Source organism: Crocuta crocuta, unplaced genomic scaffold (assembly GCF_008692635.1).
Source record: "Crocuta crocuta isolate KB4526 unplaced genomic scaffold, BGI_CrCroc_1.0 scaffold190, whole genome shotgun sequence".
NCBI lineage: Eukaryota > Metazoa > Chordata > Mammalia > Carnivora > Hyaenidae > Crocuta > Crocuta crocuta.
In genome coordinates this window covers 1,202,526-1,223,892 of record NW_027527955.1, presented here as the reverse complement: position 1 = coordinate 1,223,892, position 21,367 = coordinate 1,202,526, and the positions used below count along the sequence as shown (strand labels likewise).

Below are 21,367 nucleotides of genomic sequence, written 5' to 3'. Positions count from 1 at the left end.
AGCTCAATCTTTATTTTTCTGAATATTTCCTACTTTATTAAATGAAGTTTATTATCTGAATATTTTATCTTTACTTTTAAATTTTTAATTAGGGGCGCGTGGGTGGCTCAGTCAGTTAAGAGTCCGACTTCGGCTTCGATCATAATCTCACCATTCCTGGGTTCAAGCCCCCTGTTGACCTCTGTGCTGACAGTTAGCTCAGAGCCTGGAGCCTGTTTCAGATTCTGTATCTCTCTCTCTCTCTGACCCTCCCCTGCTCACACTGCCTCACTCTCTCTCTCTCTCTCAGAAATAAATAAAAAACATTAAAAATTTTTTAAAAATAATAAAATTTTAATTAAAATAATGACTTACATAAACTTTAATTGTAACTATAATAATTACTGATTGCACATTAAAATGGTTTATGGTCAAACATTTTGTCACTGCAAACAAGGTACATAGTTCATCAAAGAGTACATAATTCAGGCATTTTATGAATTTCAGTTTCTCCAAGTTCTCACCCATTCTTGCTATTGTGGATCTTTTTTACTATAGCCATTCTAGTGGGTATGAAATGGTATGTCATTGTGGCTTTGATTTGCATTTCTTTGATTGCTAATGAGGTTGAGCATCTTTTCAGGTGCTTATTGGCCATTTGTATACCTTCTTGGGAGAAAGGTCAGTTCTGTTCCTTTGTCCATTTTTTTTTCATGTTTATTTTTGAGAGAGAGAGAGAGAGAGCAGGGGAGGGACAGAGAGAGAGGGAGACACAGAATCAGAAGCTGTCATCACAGAGCCTGATGCGGGGCTCTAATTGACGAACTGTGAGATCATGACCTGAGCTGAAGTAGGACCCTTAACCGACTGAGCCACCCAGATGCCCCTTTTTCAAATTGGATTTGTCTTTTTATTACTAAGTTATAAGAGTTCTTTATATAGTCTGGGTACAGATTTCATATCAGATGTATAATTTGTGAATATCTTCTCCCATTCTTTGGATTGTCTTTTCACCATCTTGATGAGATCTTTTGAAAACAAAATCTTTGAATTTTGATGAATTCCAATTTATCTCTTTTTTCTTTTATCACTTGTGCTTTTGTAGTCATCTCAAAAACCACTGCCTAATTTAAGATGATAAAGATTTATACCTATGTTTTTTAATAGGAGTTTTGTAGGTTTTAGCTTTTATATTGAGGCCTTTATTTTGAGTTAAATTTTGTATATGGTATGATGTAGGGTCCAACTTGATTCTTTTGCATATAAATATCCAGTTGTCCAACATTTGTTTAAAAGACTGGTCTTTCTTCATTGAATTACTTGACAAAAATCGATTGGCCATAAATATAAGGGTTTATATTTTGAACATTCAATTCAGTTTCATTGATCCTTATGCCAGTACCACAGCCTTGATTACTACAGCTTTATGGCCGATTTTGAAATCAGGAAGTGTGAGTCCTCCAATTTTTTTTTTTTTTTGAGATTGATACGGCCATCCTGGGGGCCTTGAGTTGTTATATGAATTTTAGAATCAAATTTCAGAAAAGGCAGGCTTGAGTTTTGATAGGGATTGCATTGAACCTTCAGACCAATTTGGGAAGCATTACCATCTTAACAATACTGTATCTTCTGATTCATGAACATGTGATTCCTTTCCATATACTTAGGTCTTCTTTAATTTCTTTCAACAATGTTTTATAGTTGCTTTGTTAAATATATTCCTAAGTATTTTATTCTTTTTGATGCTATTGTAAAAGGAATTTTGTTAATTTTCAGACTGTACATTGGTAATGTATAGAAATACTATTGATTTTTATATCTTGTTCTCATATCCTGAACATTTGCTGAGCTAGTTTATTTTAATAATTCTAATATTTTTTTAGTACATTCCTTAAGATTTTCTACATATAACATCATATCATCTGTGACTGGAGATAATTTTACTTCTTTCTTTCCATTCTGGGTGATTTAAATTTTTTTCCTTCCCTATTTACCCTGACTGGAACCTCTAGTACAATATTGAATAGGAATGGTAAGAACAAACATCCTTGTCTTCATTTAGAAAAAAAAATTTTTTTAATTAAGTAGGCTCCACACCCAATGTGAGATCACACCCCTGAGATCAAGAGTCGCATGCTGCACCAACTGAGACAGCAAGGTGCCTATCCTTGTCTATCTTTTGATTTTTAGGGAGAAAACATTCAGGTTTTCACCATTAACTCTGATGTTACCTGTAGTTTTTTTTTTTTTTTTTTTTAATTTTTTAATGTTTTATTTATTTCTGAGTAAGAGAGAGAGAGAAACAGTGTGAGCAGGGGAGGGTCAGAAAAAGGGAGAGATACAGAATCTGAAACAGGCTTCAGGCTCTGAGCTAACTGTCAGCACAGAGCCCGACGTGGGGCTTGAACTCACAAACCGTGAGATCATGACATGAGCTGAAGTCGGAAAGTCGGAGGCTTAACTGACTGAGCCACCCAGGCGCCTCTAGCTGTAGTTTTTCATACAAGTCTAATATGAAGTTCAGGATATTTCTGTCTGTTCTTGGTTTTTAAAGTATTTTAGTCTCCAGGAATGTTGGATTCTATAAATCTTTTATCTGCTTCTATTGAAATGATTATATATGGTTTCTGACTTTATTGATATGGCATATTACTCTAATTGATTTTTGGATGTTAAACCAACCTTGCATTGCTGGGATACATTCTACTTGATCATGGTGTATAATTCTTTTTATGTGTTGCTGGATCCAGTTTGTTATTTTGTTTATTTGTTGCTTTTTTTTTAAATTTTTTTTTTTTAGGTTTTTGAAAATACACTCCTAAGAAGTATTGGTATATAGTTTTCTTGTGGTGTCTTTGTTTGGTTTTGGTATAAGACTGGTACTATCTTCATAGAATAAATAGGGGTGTGCTTTTTATTTTATTTTTTGGAAGAATTTGTGAAAGGTATATTATTGTTCTTTTAATACTTGATAGAATTAAGTATCTGTGAAGCCATCTGGGCATGTGCACTTTCCTTTGTGGGGAGTTCTGAACATCTTCTGAAACGTAATTTGCTTTCCTTTCCAACTGTTTTTAATTTACTTCAGGAACTCTTTTCCATTCCTTGTGTGAGTAAAAAAGTATGACCTTAATCTTATTTGACAAGAGAAATAATTATATTAAACCACTTTCAAAACCAAACACACAAAACAAAAACAAAATAAAAAGGAATAAAGGAAGTAGAGAAAACAAACCACACATTTTCAATGAAATGCTTTTTGTGGTTGGCCTACAAAAATAATAATGTTATTTTATAGGATTGTATCAATTTTGTTGGAAAGTAAAAAACAAAACCTCACAGCCATTTTAAAAACAGCCATTTTGTGCGTTGAAAATTCCCTGCGTTTTAAGTATCTTCGTTAATTATTATATTCTGTTTCTTATGTTTTAATTTTGTAGCTAAAGGCTATTCCATATTATGGCAATAATTCATGATGAGGCTATTGAAGTAGAAATGATCCAACATAGCTTAATGTAGTATTTCATATACTTTAAAATAATATTAGATTTTCTAGCTATTTTTTAGTAATTACTGCCTTAAATCATAATCATCAAAGTAACTTTAAAAAAAAAAGTTTATTTATTTTGACAGAGAGCTAACAGGAGAGGGGTAGAGAGAGAGGGAGAGAAAAAATCCCAAGCAGGCTCCACACCAACACAGGGCTTGAACTCACAAACGGTGAGATCATGACCTGAGCCAGATGCTTAACCAACTGAACCACCCAGGTACCCTTATTTTATTTTATTTTTAAAATTTATTTATTTATTGTGCACTTGTTCTTTTTCCTGTCTTGACATCACGTGCTATACAGATGCCACCATTAAAGCATATATAAAGATATATATATATATATATATATCACTGTGAAAATGCTTTAATAGATATGTAGATATATATATATAGCATGAGCAGTGGTGAGGGAGAGAGAGAGAGAGAGAGAGAGAGACTCAAACAGACTACATGCAGACTGCAGAATCCATCATGGGGCTGGATTCTACAACCCAGAGATCATCACCTGAGTCGAAATCAGGAGTTGGGCACTCAACCAACTGAGCCACCAGGAACCCCAGATTTTCTTTTAAACTTAAACATTTTATAGCTAGATGTTTTAAAATGATATGTATGAAGTTAAATGCAATTTATAGCACCTCAAAGTGATTTAACTTAGACTAGGACTTACACAACTCCTCATAGTGAGCCTGATAGTATCAGTCCCATCTGGTAAATGTGTTTATGTAGATATGAAGGATGTTAGTAAGAAAAGCTGTGGCATAAAATTACCAGATTATTATTTTATAAATTAGGTTTTAAAAAGCAAATGCAAATAAAATAAACAGTAATCATGTAATATACCATTACCCACTCCTGCTCCACCCCCATATAGGTAGGTATAGTAAAGGGTATTTGGCATGTTCCTGTATTTCACCAGGTTGTCAGTCTAGATGTTAAGATGTTTCTGAAATTTAATGATGGACAGACTATAAAAAATCAATTGTATTATTATGCGCAAATTAGTCTTGCTAAGTAGTTATCAGCAAGAAACATAGTTTTAATAAAAATTTAATAAGAATATAGATTATCTGGGTTATAATAAGCTGAAGAAAAACAGTCTAGTTATCAAATGCCATCTTCTTTCTTTGACTTTTTTCTTTCAAAAACAAGATGGCACTTCTACCCATCAGTAGCATATGAACTTGACTTATTTTTCTAGCACCTTGATGGATTTGCTTTGCCCATTCCATGCTCCCACAGGACTCATCTTCAGATACACATTTGTGAAAATGCTGGTTGTGAAAGTCTCTGTATATGTGTGTAGAGTCATGTGTAAGAGGGTTTCCCAACTTGAAACTTGATTTTGCTCATAAACATTAGTGCCAGGCTATAAGTGATCTAATAGGCCTAAAATAATGGCCAGTGCTTCCAACATCAGTGTTTAGGTTTATCACCATAGTGAAATAATTAGAAGAAAATTCTTTGAAAAAGTATTCAAGTGTAGAATACACTGATTTAAACATAAAAGTCTGAATACATTTGTTTGACAAACCAGCAGCATATAGAACCAAATACCAAATTCAACACAAAGGACAATATTGCTGCATCCAATTAGTGTAAGAGAAATTTAAATTTTGTATCCCAAACAAAATGAAACATCTAACTCCTCTTAAAAGACAGACAAAATAACATGAAAATGTATATAAACTATGTCTACTTTTAGATTCTCTATTTTCATTCTCTAGGATTTACGGTAGAAGCAGTTTTTTTTTTTTTCATCTACCCACTGATAGGAAAACTATAAAAAATAAGATGAAGGTAAAGAGTCTAATTATAGGCAATCTATTTGTAATCACTCTGGATGTGTAAAGCCGCATTGTAATACAACTCATTGTATATATTCACCTATTCCAAAAAAATCAATGCATTTTGTTATCTAATTATAATGAAAATCTGATATAACAACTAAACTCACTATGAAAAAGAGTTACTCACTAAATTACTTATTCACTAAATTACTGCTGATTATGAATCAAGCATTGGTTATATTCTAGGATATTGGAGAGTATTATTTGGTTAAGTTTTGTATGATTTTAAGTTATGTATTTTTGAGAGAGAGAGCATGAGCAGGGGAGGGACAGAGAGAGGCAGAGAGAGAGAGAGAGAGAGAGAGAGAGAGAATCCCAAGCAGGCTCCATGTTGTTAATGCAGACCCTGATGCAGGACTCGATTTCATGAACTGTGAGGTCATGACCTGAGCCGAAATCAAGAGTCAGCAACTTAACTGACTGAGCCACCCAGATGCCCCTTATTGACATTTTAATGCAATATTAAAGAAATGAATAAAAGATAAGAGTTAAGTCAACAGTGTCTGTTCATCTATTCACAGATCATCCATAAATACATGTACATACCCTTACCCTAGAAGATACATATACATACCCATATACATATACATATCCTTACCCTAGAATATATAAGCAACAGAGACATGAGGGTCTAAATCATATGTATTTGCATTGACATATACGTATACATGCATACATCTAAGTTATGAACTGCGTCATACTATGAAGTTCATTACACAAAACAGAGACAGTATGGGCCACATTTGCATTTAGCTCCAGAGGCTGCAGTAAGACAGGGTCACCATCTGCATTGAGATATAAAGTTCCAGAGACTGAGCTAGACTGAATGAGGTATTTACAGAAGAAACTCAATAACAGAAGTGAAATTACATAGTATTTGTCTTTCACTGACTTACTATATTTAGTATAGTGCCTTCAAGGTCCATCCATGTTGTCACAAATGGGAAGATTTCCTTCTTTTTATGACTGAGTAATATTCCCTTGTATGTATATGTGTGTATATTTATATGTATATATATATTTACATATATTATATACATACTAGTTTTCTTTATCCATTCATTCCCTGATGAATGCTTAGACTTGTCTTGGTTATTGTAAATAATGCCACAATCCTTTTATCATTTAAAATCTCTTCTGGAACTGGATTTGTGCCCCTTTTTCATCCCTAAGACTAAATTGCTTCCTTTTTCCTTTGATTAATCTTACCAAGGGTTTGTGAATTTTATTAATCTTTTCAAATTACCAACTTCTGAATTGTTGGTCCTGATTACAGTGTGTTAAGTTTATGTTTCTTTGTTACCTTTTTGATTCTTTATGATTCCTTCCCTTCTACTTTTTGGGGGTTACTTTTGCTTTTCTTTGTCTAACATCTTCAGTTGTGTGGTTAACTCTTTAATTTTGTACCTTGCCTTTTTTTTTTGAAGTTACATTTAAGAGAAATATTTGTATATGGGAAACTTTTATATGTAATTATTTTTTACTATTATTCATTTCTATGTATTTCTGTTAACATTTTTCTACCTCTGAATTCTTCAACATTTAAATTTTTTTTCCAAAATAATTTTATTACTAATTTCAAAATTAATTGCATTATTGTCAAAGACTGTGGTCTGTACATTAATAATGCTTTGAAAGGCACCTGGGTGGCTCAGTCAGTTTGCCATCTGACTTCAGCTCAGATCATGATCACACGATTCGTGGGTTCAAGCCCCTCATCTGTCCCAATGCTGACAGCTCAGAGCTTGGAAGCTTGCTTCAGATTCTGTGTCTCCCTCTCTCTGCCCTTTCCCCACCCACACTCTGTCTCTCTCTGTCTCTCAAAAATAAAATAAACATTAAAAAAAATTTTTTTAAATAATGCTTTGAAATTTGTGGAGGCTAGTCTGATGGATGGCCCGTTAATTTCTTTAAATATTCCATATGGTTGAAAAGAATGTGTTTTCTTTAATTTTTAAATGTAGTGTTCCATAATCATCATATTGAACATTATTAATTGTGCTATTTATGACTTTAATATCCTGATTTTTTTGTCTGCTTGTTTTATCAACTATTGAGAAAGGTATTTAAAATTTTTTTTTCTTAATGTTTATTTGCTTTTGATAGAGAGAGAGGGAGATAGAGACAGAGTGCAAGTCGGGGAGGGGCAGAGAGAGAGGGAGACACAGAATCCAAAGCAGGCACCAGACCCTGAGCTGGTAACACAAAGCCTGATGCAGGGCTCTAACTCACGAACAGTGATATTGTGACCTGAGCTGAAGTTGGATGATTAACCAACTGAGCCACCCAGGCACCCCCTTGAGAAAGGTATTTTAATCTCTGATAAAAATGGTAGATTTGTCAGTTTGTCTATATTTGGCCACTTTAAAAATCTTCTCTACTTCGAATAATGTGCAAACATATATTAAATCATGTTTTGAGAACTTTCCAGTTCTTCCTTCTCATGTATTCTTTTTTGCATAAGTCATGCTAGCCATTATCATATTCTAATCTTGAATAGTACCCCGGAGTCTCAGTGAAATATATAAGATTATTTTGTTGTTGTTAATATGTGGTAAAAATAAGAACTCCCATTTAGAAAATATCCACCAGATGCCAGGTATTGTGCTAGGTGCTTTATTTAACAATAAAACTTTTTTATCTAACATAATTGGGACAAGCAGGTGGTTAGTTCATTGAAAAGGTTGATTAAAGTGAGGAATCATTAAGAAATGATACATATTAATCACAATAGTAATCAAAACATACATAACCTTGGAACAGACGGAAATGCTGTGGACCGGAGAACTCCATGATTTGTTTAAAAATTTAAAAAAAAAGTGCTACCCTGGGAAAAGTACTCTTAATACTTTTGAAATCTTTAGAGCAAACTTAAGGCTTATAAATACATAGAACAAATATTTAAAAAACTAAAAAAACCCAAAAAGAAATGATACTATCTTTTCACTTTCAAAATATAAAGAACAAAATAAAGACAAACATTGCAAGTTTAAAAGAAAAAAAAGAAATACATATTATAAACACCTTATTTGAATTTAAAAATGCATGCTTACATATACATCCATTCACCACTATTTATGTATGAGTCTGTTTATTTGAAGTTTATTTAGTGGAGTTTTTTTTTTTTAATGTATAAACCACACCTATAATGCATTGTCAAGAATTTCTAGTTTCTATTGATGAAATTGAAGGAAGAACCCAAAGAAATATTCAAAGCAGTATGAGTGCAGAATTAAAGGATTTTATGATTTTGAACCAAACTTCATAGTTATCCTGCCCACACCTCATTTGATAACAGTTGTTTAATACCTCATCTTTATTGAGTCACTTACCTTAATTTTTTATAGAACTTTTCCTTGGAGCACCTGGCTGGCTCAGTCAGTTGTGTCCAACTCTTAATTTTGGCTCAGGTCATGATCCCAGGGTCATGGGATTGTGCATGGAGCATACTGAGCATGGAGCCTGATTAAGATTCTCTCTCTCTCTCTCTCTCTCTCTCTCTCTATCTCTCTCCCCCTCTCTCTCTCATCCTCTCTCTCTCCCCACCCCACACCTTCTCCCTCTTCCCCTCTCTTGTGCTCACATGGTCTCTCTCTCTTTAAAAAAGAAGAAAAAGAAAGAAAAGAAACTTTCTTGTATTCCTATTTCACTGGTTGATGTAATGCTTACATAATGTTTAATCAAACTAAATAGTTACGATAACAATTATGATTAGTATAAACAGACTTGGGAATAAACTCATCTGTCTTCTTGTAAATATACAGAAGGGAGTGATTGAACTAGAAAGCAACTATTTAGCTGGGAACATTTTTTGTGCCGTTGGATAAGTCATTATATTGTACAGAGGCAATGGAAAGAATTATTTAATCCGCCATGCCAGTTAAGTAGAGGTCATTTAGGAGCCTCTGTATTAATAAACTTTGTAACTGTACAAGGAGGTAATGTTATCCTCATTTTAGAAGGGGGATCTGGGGGTGCCTGGGTGGTTAAGCATCTGACTCTGGGTCAGGTCATGATCTCATGGTTCATGGGTTTGAGCCCCGCATCAGGCTCTGTGCTGACAGCTAGCTTAGAGCCTGGAGCCTGCTTCAGATTCTGTACCTCCCTCTCTCTCTGACCCTCCCCTGCTCACGCTGTCTCTCTCTCTCTCAGAAAACAAACAAACAAACAAAAAAACAAAAAAAACCCCAGAAGGGTGATCTGATTTACCCAAGATCCCACCACTAGCTTATTACTAAACTAGGATCTAGGCCTGGATTAGTTCAACCACAGTCGTTCTACAAAGCTGTGAGAGCTTTCTTTTACAATCTGCATGTGTTTTAATTGAATTTTACTTCATTTATTGATCTTGCTTCATGAATTAGTATACAGGCCTCTGCAACGGAGAAATACTGTTTCCACCCCCTTAATAATTTTTTTCATGAAGTTTAGGCACTTACAATACTTTTTTCCTCCCTAGTAGGTAGTTTTATCTTTATCTGGATGTTCTGTCACCTCTGTTTTCAAGTCACAGCTCACTTCATCAGGCTAGCTTGTCTTTGAGCAAACACTCTTTTTCTCATAATTAAGAGGTACACTCAGTCCTACCCAGGGGCTTCGGTTTTCAGCTACCATCTAGAGAACAGAATATTATTAATTAGAAATATATTACTATTTGTTCACTTCTACTTACTCCTTTCTTTTCTAAAGCTACAGCCTGTGCCTCCAGCTCTCCTGATTTCTTCTCCATGGCTAACTTTTATGTAATGATGTTTCTTTTCTTCTAATGGTGCCATTCATTCCTAAGTGAATCAGCATAAATGAGATCAAGTTAATGAGCCTTGACACAGGTTTGATGAACCTCCCACACTTTATAAATATGTCTACTGATAAGCCACATCCCATGCATACATATTCTAAACGAAGTTATCACCACTATCCTTTCTCTTCTCTCCCAAATGCTTCACAAGTCACTGTTATTGGTTTGTGTTTCCTTCCCAGAAGACCTGGAACAAGTATGGTAGCTCTATAGAGCTTCATGACACAGAACTAGTACAAGTTTCAGGCACATTTTCCTGTGGAGTCAGTCGTCTGATTTTCATACTTCTTGGCATTGTGTTGTATTTTCAATTGGAATTCCAATCCTTAGGGTCTCCTCTATCTCTTTTGGCAAACTACCTTAATAATTGCCTGATCTCCCTGACCAATGATTTGTTTTTTAAGCCACCTCATTCTTTCAGAATCCATGTTAACTTCTCTGTAGGCACAGTGAATTTTCATCATTAGCAAGTTTCTACTACCCTTTCTCTAAGTAGACTGAGATCTACTCAATACAATCTCTATTATGTTGTCATCCATTCAGAAAACAAAAGAATCCTTGAGGAATATTAACAAAGCCCTTATCTTTTCTGCTTTCTAACCTCTGCTGTAAGTACAGACTAGCTTATTGGCTCAAACTCTGAACTGAATTTTGTGGCGACTGATTTGGCAACCCTGTCTCCAAACTCATACCTCTCATAGGCTTCAATGTCTCAGTAAATCAGTAAATGGCCACTTCATCCTTCAGTTGTTCAGGCTCAAATCCTTTTACCCGTACTTCATCTTTTTCTTATACTCCATATGCAATTTGTTTTTAAATCTTGTTTTTCCTTTAAAATATATCCAGAATGTGATCATTTCTCACTACTTCCACCGTGACAAATGAATTCACTCTAAAGACCCTTATGTCCATTGGCCTGTCTAAGTTTTAGGCCATCTGACCATTTCTTTTCTCCTTTCCCTGAAACAGGATGGTTCATGTTTTGATGAAGACGGTGGAGTTTGTTTTCAGAGTAACATCCTAGTTTCAGTATGAATTTTGTAAAAGCTATTGCACTTAGGCTTCAGCTGAGGCTCTCACTGGAATCAGAACTGACAATGAGGAGACGTTACTGCCAAAGTTGGATTCTTTATTTGGTATCCTTTTTTAGAAGTCCCATCACAACTGCTTCTCAGTAATTTAGCATTCCTTAATGTTATTTCTAAACTAAAATCCAGGAACTGTAAACAAGGGCAGCAGCAATTAGGTGCCAAAGAACAAGGTGTTCAGGGCTCCTGCCTATTGAAAATTGCCCATTGTCACAGGGTGGAATAAACCAGGCCAGAACAAGTTCCTTTGTCCAACACCCAGCTGATTGGTGGTTTCTTCATTATCTGTTTTGGCTTCCATGTTTGTTTGCTTGTTTAATTGTTGTTTTTTTTTTATCCTCTATCCTGTTTTTTTTTTCCTTCAGCTCTGTCTATTGTCCTTCTCTCCACCCCCCACTGCATTTTAATATTCTCTATCTGTACCTTAGAGAAGAAAACTAGATCTTTATATTCTAAATTAGAAAATGTTCAAGGCACCTGGGTGGTTGAGTCGTTTAAGTGTCCAACTTTGGCTCAGACCATGATCTCATGGTTCGTGGGTTCAAACTCCGCGTTGGTCTCTGTGCTGACAGCTCAGAGCCTGGAGCCTACTTCAGGTTCTGTGTCTCCCTCTCTCTCTGCCCCTCTCCCACTCACACTCTGTCTCTCTGTCTCTGTCTCTCTCTCAAAAATAAACATTAAAAAATTAAATTAGAAAATGGTCTCAATCTTTTTTCTGTTAGAATCAAAGTTGATCTTCAATTAAGGGGAGCTGAGACCTTTTTGGGAATACTATTGTTCCTTTGGATGGGATACTTTTCTACTGTGGAATTGTTCCTGGCATCACAGGATGATAAACATTCCTGGCCTCAGTAACACATCTCCAGTCACTGTAACCACCAAAAATGCCTTCACACATTTACAAACACCCCGCAAGATAGTGATGGAACCTCTTATTTTGAACTGCTAGCTAAGAATATCACCCCCCTGCAAGCAATATATATATAAATGTACAAATAAGCACCTTGGTATATGTATATATGTGTGTGTTATATGTATGTATAAAATATTCACATGTATAAATAATATTTTTTTTAAGGAAAATATTAGGCTTTCATAAAGCTATTGGTTTATGAAACACTATTTGGAAATGAGTTGTAACTTTCTCAAAGTGTACTCATTTATTTTTATTTTTAAATATTTTAAGTTTATTTATTTACTTTGAGAGAGAGAGGGGGGAAAGGCAGAGAGATGATCCCAAGCAGGCTCTGTGACATCTAGCCCAGAGCCCGATCTGGGGCTCGAACCCATGAACCACGAGATCATGACCTGAGCCAAAATTACGAGTTGGATACCTAACTGACTAAGCCACCCAGGTGCCCCAAAGTGTACTCATTTTTAACGTAGAGAAAGTATATCCCTTTTTACAAGTAATTTAGAATCTCTTGTCCTAATGATTTGTAATTTTGCACATTAAGAGTATAATGTTTTAGTTTGCTAGTGTTATACAAAAAATTAAGTTATAATTAATTTTGTTACGTTTCAGAGAAAGCAATTTGAAGAAAACTGGGCACCGGTTCAACAAAAACAAACAGAAGAGAAACAGGAAAAGAAGTAAAAAGCAGAACAGTCATGGTAAAATCATGGGAGAAAACTCATTTGAAACCTTAAGTTATCACACAGCAGGAGATCAGGACCCCTCTCCGAGTGAGGACGAAGACATGGAAGACACCAAAAGGGAATCGGCGTGCACCTTCACTGGTGGCCTGGGAAATGAACTAAGAGATTTAGTAAATAGCCACAAAGATGAAATGTGGACAAGCATAAATCCTGAAGATCATTTTCCAAATGTTACATCTGTAGTTGAGCTGGACAATACACCAAAAAATTACCCCCCTAAAGAACATGATGATTTGTTTCTAAATATGTCATTGATGCCAAATGAAAACTCTCTTACTTGTCCAACAATGACTCAGAATCTTTCCTGCACAGCAAGTGATGAGTGGCCTGGCACGAAAGCAGGAAAGCATAGGGGAGATAGGCACCCCCCGACATCAGATATCCAGGGTGGGTCTGCCGCCATCCCATGCTCATTTATGCAGAAGAGAGAGAGGGTAGATAAAAGACTCTTGAATGAAACATTTCTGTGCAATCAATATGGATCCAGAACTTCAGATAAAAGTTTAAGAAAGGACCACGGAGTAAATACAACTGAAAATGACTATTGGGCTTTCTCTTCAAACAATTTGACTGGTGACAAATTACAGATGAGCTCTGAGAGGCAACCCTGTTTTGGGAACTGGCCTGAGGGTCCTCATAAGTTTATATGCGAACAAAGACCAAAGAGAGATAGATGGCAAAGGCTGGCCTCTCCGGATAGCAGGGAACAATTGATTAAATTGATCTCCACTTCTGAAGGAACTTCAGGACAAGGAAGCAGTCCAGAAACATTGATAGAGGAGAAGCTATTGATAGAAAATGAAGATTTGTCACCTCAAACTGAGAATATGGATTCAACCATAGAAACGGAAACAAATGTCTTTAGAAGCTGCTTGCCTAAACTGGATATGCCAAAGAGTGACTTATGCTCAACAAAGAATGAGAAAAGGAGGGAGAAGAGGATTTTCAATTTGGCACCAAACTTTAACTTACTGGGACAGAGATATATCAATGTAAAAGAAAGAGGGGAATGTGTCATGTTAACAGAAACTCATGGACTAAAAATTATTTTGGAAGCAGAAAAACATAGAATTTTAGAAATAAGCAATACAGAAGAGAATAAGCAAAAACTTATGACCTTTGATCATCACCCATCATGGTTTTGCTTTCATATTATTAAAGATCCTCCTTTAAATTTTGGTAGACAATCTTATTCTCATTACCTGCCATTTAGTAGACTAAGGCACCCTGTGTATTTTTATAAAAACCCTATTCCTTCTCTTGTGCTACAGTATACCTGCAGCTTTTGGATAGTATCTTTTACAAACAAGAAACCATCTTTGACTTTCAAATCTCAGACAAGAGTAGGTAACCAACTACATGACATAGGGTTGAGTTCTTTAGAAATTTTAAGTAGCCAGCCTGATACTTTGTACTCTTTTAGGGACACTTCTGATCTTCACTTTTTAAATGAAAGTTTTGATGAAAAGCTGAAGACACGGGAAGAACCTACGCCATTACAGTCTTTACAAACTGAGGATAACCAAGATTTAACGAGCACTGGCTTTGATTCCCTTGAACTGCAATTATCACAAGGGTTTGCCTTTCAACTAGTAAAGCTTTTTGGATCCCCTGGAGTTCCAATGGGTAAATTGTGTTTATTTGCTACAAACAAAAATTCCCGTTTAACAATTATGAGTACTTTTTTGAAATGTTTCTACCTTGTATTAGTGATTTCATGCAGTTAATTGATCTTGTGATGCTTTTCAGCAATGGAAGTAAAGGACCCATAGCAAATGGTGCTTGACCTTCAGAGTCATGTGCCTGCCTTCACTTCCAGGAACCATAGTCTTAAATATCTTTGAGCACTTAGAATACTTGGATTTTCAATATAAATAGACATTGAGAAGAACAAGGATGAGGCAGGCAAACAGTAATTATATAACAAATAGAGATGGGGTCCTTTTTTAAAAATCTATTTTATGCATTTCCCTTGTTTGGTGTATGATTCTTTCCTTTTTCATTCATCATATGGCTCATAGACATGAGAATAGTAAAGTGGGGGACAGGGAAGATTAAATGATGAAAACATATCATCTGAAATAAGTTGAGTTTAATTTTTAAAGACTATTTGAGAAGGATACTGAAAAGAAGATTACAGAGTCTGACTTGTTGACTAGAAATATTCCTTCCAGCTGCTGCTGTTTTTGGAAATGAAAAATCCACTTGTGAATAAAACACATGAAAATGTTTTTCTTAATATTCTAAGTAAAATTCTAAGTAAATTTCTTCTAAATAAGAAATATATTTAAGACGCTAAATGTCTTAAACAGGAAATCTAGCACACATCCCAATTTTTCCTATCATAAGTCAATTGCATGTATTAGTGATTTCATGGAGTTGAATATGTATCCTTCTTTGAGGACAGAAATTGTAACAGCCAAGAAGTCAAAGCTCCAATCCCTACAGTTCTCCTGTATCTTCAAGATGCTTTTTTCTTTTTTGCACCTGCCAGGTGCCTGGGCCCTGCTCCTGTCTCACAGCTTATCTTCCAGAATTGTTTACTTTGCTCTTAAACTTCTGCTGTTGTGGACAAAATTGGTGCCCAGAATCCTGACCCAAGATTGGCTAAGTCTCAGGGCGAGGGAGTCACAATTATTCACCTGCTCTTGAGGTTCTAGTGTTATGTTTATCATTTTGTAAACTTTGTGAATAATCACATCTTAACTGTTTGCTGCAATATGCTATCTTTCTAGATGCACCAAAGAAACATACCAATTAAAAATTAATTCATTTAATTAACATAATTAAAATTTAGGGAATTTTAAAAGGTAAATGAAGTCATTTTAGGTCAGAGGTCTTAGCCCTAGGTCCATATTCTAAAATTATATGCAAACATGTTTGTGTCACTTTGACCTGTTTTTCTGAGAAAGTCTATAGATTTTGTCAGCTTCTGGAGCAAGGGGAGGGGGTGGTGGCACCTGACTCCAAAAGATTAACAATCACTGCTTTAGATCAGCATCAGAAAGCATAAAGGCACTGGTGTGAAAAGATTCTAAATCCGCTCCCTTGAATGCACAATACCGTCATAATCAGCAATAATGATCAAGCATCCATTAATTAAGCTTTGGAAAGCTTTCTAAAGGAAATAGACCTCATTCATCAAATAGCTTACCTTCTAAATGGGGAGACAAGACTAACACAAAACAAAATTATTGCACATAGAAAATATAAATGACAAGCTTATGAATATTTTATGAGTGAGGTTAGCAGTGCTTAAGGGGTTGTTGAAAAACATATGAGGTTATGGTTTTTGGGGGGTGGCTTTGATGTAGAAGTGAATTATAAGTAGTGCTTATACAAATGCGGCTTAAAAGAAACATCTAGGAAAAGAATTTCACATTTGGATATGGCAGGCACTTAAAAAAGGCAAGGAAAAAACTGAAAGTGGAAACTGTCAGCTGACTTGTTTGGCCAGGCTGGACAAACAAACTTCTGCTGTATCTGAGGTCAGTGAGTGGCCTTGTGAATAGGGCAGGGAACCCAAAGGAATCCTAGCCTTAGGAGTTCTGTAGACACAGCGCGATTAGATAGTAAAGCCAGACACAGGCCCGAAGAAACTAAACTACCCATGTTGCCAGGGCTATGTGAGCATAGAAAAAATATTTTGTGTGGTTTGGTATGGCTGGTAAGTATGTATCAGTGTTTGGGCTTATTTATGAACATCATAATTGTCTGTGAGGATTCCCTTCCCCCACCCCCATCCTCTTAGGTGGAAGGAATAATTTGCAAGAAGACTAAACTTGCTATAGTAGCACTGTTTATACATGTCACAAGAAAGGATGACTACCTAAATTCTATGCCCTGTGATAGTACCACTTGAAGCTATTGTATATATAATATGTATGTATATATTATATATTATATATTTATTATTGATATATGTATTTATACTTAATGAGAATACATATTGGTTTATATGTATACATATACTCATTTTCAATGAGTCAGGATAGTGTTTACTAATAAAGACTTGAGACAAACTAACTCCTACTTCAGCCATCAGCAAAATATCCTTCAAGCTGGGCTTTTACTATTATGTCAGTCTAAATAATCACGTTTGCATTTCTTCACATTTAGGGTAAAAATCTGTATGACATTAGAGATGAAATATGTTCCCTTTCATTTTCACAGAATCTTTGTTGCCTGATGACTGTGTGGTTTCCCTTGACTGGGAGACACTGAAGATGATCTATTTGCAATGGAAGACATCAGTAGAGGTATATATTTATGGCTTTCAAAGAAGACCTCCTCCAACTGGTTTCTTTAAAACAAAACAAAACACAACAAACACACACACACACACACACACACAAACACAATATAAGGGCTACACCCCTTACATTAAATTAGAGAAAGAATATATGTGGATGAGTAGATAATATATCCATGTTCTTTCAGTAAGTCCCAAGAGAAAATTGCATTTAATTCCCTAACTTTGCTGGTGTGTAGGCTGGTATGAGGGCCTATTGTGGATAACTGAGGTGCCCATTTTAGGAGAGTTTTTTATTTTTTTGTCCAGCCCTCAGTCTCACTCTGTTATGATAGAGTAACAGCTACAAATTAGATTCATACTTATGTGGCTTGGAAGCACCTCATTATTGGTGTTTTCTGTTGGTCTACAGTGAGAGACATAACTATTCTGATGGGCTGTAAATTTTCCAGGAGGCTGGAGGAGGACTGGTGGAGACGGTTAGAAAGGTAATAGAAATTCTGGAAGAGGTAGCACACTATATAACATACTGGGGAGAGGGTTTACATTAGTTGATAGTGATTTAAATGTGCCTGGAGGCAATGCTAAGGGTACATTTTGAGATAGATGGTAAAAACAAGGTTTAGTGAGGCATAAACTTATATACTCCAGGACAGTAGGTATCTCTTAAGTGTTCATATAAGCACAGCTGTGGGAAAAGTAGATTTCTTTGGTGTGCCGAGTTAGTAAAACCAAATACATTTTTCTAAACTTCTTATTTCTCTTCATTCCCTACGTAGAACTTACTGCTACCTAAACACACACACACTCACACACATTCCAATACTTTAAATGTTTAAATGGACATTAGTGGTTATTAAGTTTCTTTTGCCGTTTTGATAATGTTCCTGCATGAGTTAAATGATGATGCAGTCTTAACCCCAATGCCAAATATTAATCATTATTATATGTATTTTAATTACAATTTCTAGAAAAGACAGAAGAAGATTGGTTAAAATTGAGAATTTCTGGAACTGTAAGTACAATTTATTCCAGAGACCTCTGTACGATCAGAAGGAAGTGGATGTTGACATTATTTGGTTGTAATAGCTCCATGTACCGCAATTTGAAGAGTAAATATAAAAGATGTAGTCTGTTACCATAGCAACCCTGCGTGCTAGTGCACATGTGATGTTCTATTTCCTCTAAATGTAGATCTTTTTGTGAAATACAACAAAGCTTAGATTATTGTTACCAAATTTATTTTCCAACTTTATTGGTTAGAACATATTTTAGAGCATTATGTAAACTCACAGTTTATGAGGGGTTACCATCCCCGCCCCTTTGCCCCAGATTGTTATGTGATGAGGGCTGGGAATTAGGGATATAGGTTATATTTAAATATTAAAAGATTCTCTAGGAAGGAGGTAAAACATGGAGACAAACTCATGTTATATTTTAAACTTGACATCAAGCTGACATTAAAATAAACACATTGCACTTTTTTCGAAATGCCTAAATTATGAAATAAACACAGCTGCTATGATTTTAGTGTATATGTGCCTGCATTTGATAAGAATTGAATGCACTCTGCATTTACCCATATGTTTTCTTTCTTCATTTGAACTCTTATTTCTAAGAGTTTTCTGTTTCCATTTCTCTGCTAGAAATATACATATACTCCATAAAAATGTTTTTGTTTGTTTTAAACCTGGTTCTGCTGCAAGAAGGAGAAGGACTGAAGGTTTGGGAGAAGAGTTTAGGGATTTGAAGGGACCGCTTGAAAATGTGGGATAAGTGTAGTCTGAGAAAGGATAAGAGGCCATGAGGAATTCCAGAGAAAGGTGGTAAAGAAATTCATTTATTTATTTGACAAATATTAATTGTGTTGCCTCAATTCAGACATTGTACTATGTACAGAGGCTCTAGCAGTGAAAACATTCCTGCCCTCATAGCATTTATGTTAGGACCTCAGTTAGGAAAGGAGTGTTTCCCTTCCCCCTCCCCCACCCATGAGGCGGCCCCAGCGTGACACAGTGCAAGCAGCATGCAACAAGAGCGGACACATTTGGCTGTGGCAAATTTGGGGTCTTTCTGTGTGCTAAATTTGGATGTTTTGTGTCAAGGACACTTCCTGGACCATAGTTTTGATTTTTATATTCCTCTTCCACCTTTGTGCTAAACTGGCCTCTGGTCCACTCCTGCAGAACAATCACCCCTAACTATTAATTATTAATCTTTTCTTGTTGGGGAACTTTATGGGTGTTATGGCTCTACAGGTTTTTTTATAGTTCTAATGAGAACACACCTCCCTGTTTTGTGTTTGGCATAATGTGCTGATTAGTGGGCCACAAGGGGTAGATAGAAATGTATAAAGAGGGAAATAGCAGGAGAATGTGGTTGGTTCTGGGAACCACAAGTCTCTGCCTATTTTAAAATCCTCTTCCTGGACGCGGCCGGGGTGTTTATAGTGTCCCTCTTGTAAGGAGGTGGGACAGGGTGCTGGAAGAGAATGAGTTCCCATCCTGAAGCTACTGCTGACTGGCTGTGTGGCCCTAAACAAATTACCCTCTCAGAGCCTCAGTTTGTTCATGTGTAGAACATAGACTTATTATAGCAACCTGTCATGGGAATATTAAATGAGGATTAAGCGAAATAACTTCTGCAAAGTCCTTAACATAGTGCCTGAAAAATAACAGGCTCTTAGAAGGGTTAATTCCCTTTCTTTAAATACCTCCTTGGGTTAAAGCATAGTCTCTGAAATGTCTTAGGCAAAATAGAAATTGTGTTACCTAGGAGAGCAACACATTGACTTAATAAACTTGGTAACACATTTGCACGAATTAGAGTATTTATTATTAACTTTATAATGTAAATAGCTGGATCCTCAGGGAATGAGACAGAGGACAGGTTTGGATTTAGAGACAGGAGGTTGGGGAATGTGAGGGACACTGACTCTCCAGTGAGACAGGGCTGGGCAGGGCATGGGGATTGTGGGGACAGAGGAAAGGCCTAGGTACCTAGGTAGTGGCTTATTTAAATATGGAAAGAGCCTGGGGAACTGACAACAGACTCTGTGTATGTCACCATTTTGTCAAGACTTGTTTGGCTTGTAGTTTGGTTTTTTGTTCTTGTTTTTGTTTTTGTTTTGTAGTTGAATTCTCCAGGCTTCCTGGGGCTGTTGAGGATCCTAATCGTCAAGAAGGAGTGCTCAGTGCCCACCCTAAGGATTATTTTCAACAATACACTCATTGGATACCAAAATTGGTTTGGATAGTCTGTCCAGCCATTCTTGATTAGTTATCTGAATAGTAAAAACTCAACAAAAGAGGTAATAACTTGAATATTTTATTATCAAATTTTGAAGATGTTTGCCCTATTTTAATTTGTTGTATGGAAGAAAATAAGGCACAGAAAACTTTAGTAGTTTATTTTAAAATTGCATCAGGATGGAAGGGTAGGCCTTACATCCAAGTATGGGTCCATGATTCCATTTCTAAAACTCTGAAATCCAAAAAGCTTTGAAAATCACAAATTGTTTTTAGTTTGTTTTGTTTCTTAAATGTTTGGCATTAAAACTAATTTGGCAGCAAAACTTGACCCAAAAGGTTTATTTTATTCCTTATTTATCCCACCTGGTGTGACTATTCATTCATACATTTCGTTGCAGAAATATGAATGTGTTTAATTACCACGGGGTAATTACCACATGGTGCTCAGTCCCCACTCAGAATGTGAGGTTATATATATATACACATACACACATACTACATATCTTCAACAGACAAACACATGCTTTCTGAATTCTGAAACATATCTGACCTCAGGGATGTTGGTTAGGGATTGTGGGACTTGCACCATCTACAGGTAACTATCTTTCAAAATTCTGTTTTAGTTTCGTTGCACTTTCCAGTCTTCAAAAAGGAAAATTCATATTTGAAAAACAGAAATGAGGGGATTATTATGCAACGCATAGGCATTTACCTAATCCCTCTAGTTTCAGAAAGGGAGGCTTGTCTGTCTTATCTTACTTCCTCCTCCACCCTATACCTTCTCCAGGGAGTAAACCTCTGGGCTTCTCTACCAGATGGGCAATTGCCTGACTCTGGATGTTTGTTTCTTAAGCAGACTTTCCACTGACCTTCCTGTTAAAGCCCACTTCCAGCCCTAAATCTTCTAGTGCCTGAAATTTTAGGAGTTATGTAGGGTA

At 35.9% G+C, this 21,367-nt stretch overlaps 1 protein-coding gene across 1 annotated transcript in view; it reads left to right on the top strand.

Annotated features, from left to right (window-relative positions):
• The window catches only part of LOC144222046 (NEDD4-binding protein 2-like 2), a 67,844-nt gene extending 47,103 nt beyond the window's left edge, over positions 1 to 20,741 (top strand). The window contains exons 7-10 of the mRNA XM_077752529.1: positions 12,793 to 14,552; positions 17,100 to 17,185; positions 18,150 to 18,193; positions 20,312 to 20,741. Of these exons, the coding sequence (XP_077608655.1) occupies positions 12,793 to 14,552; positions 17,100 to 17,185; positions 18,150 to 18,173 (1,870 nt within the window). The 3' untranslated portion in view covers positions 18,174 to 18,193; positions 20,312 to 20,741. The remainder of the gene's footprint in view (positions 1 to 12,792; positions 14,553 to 17,099; positions 17,186 to 18,149; positions 18,194 to 20,311) is intronic.
• Positions 20,742 to 21,367: the final 626 nt, after the last annotated feature.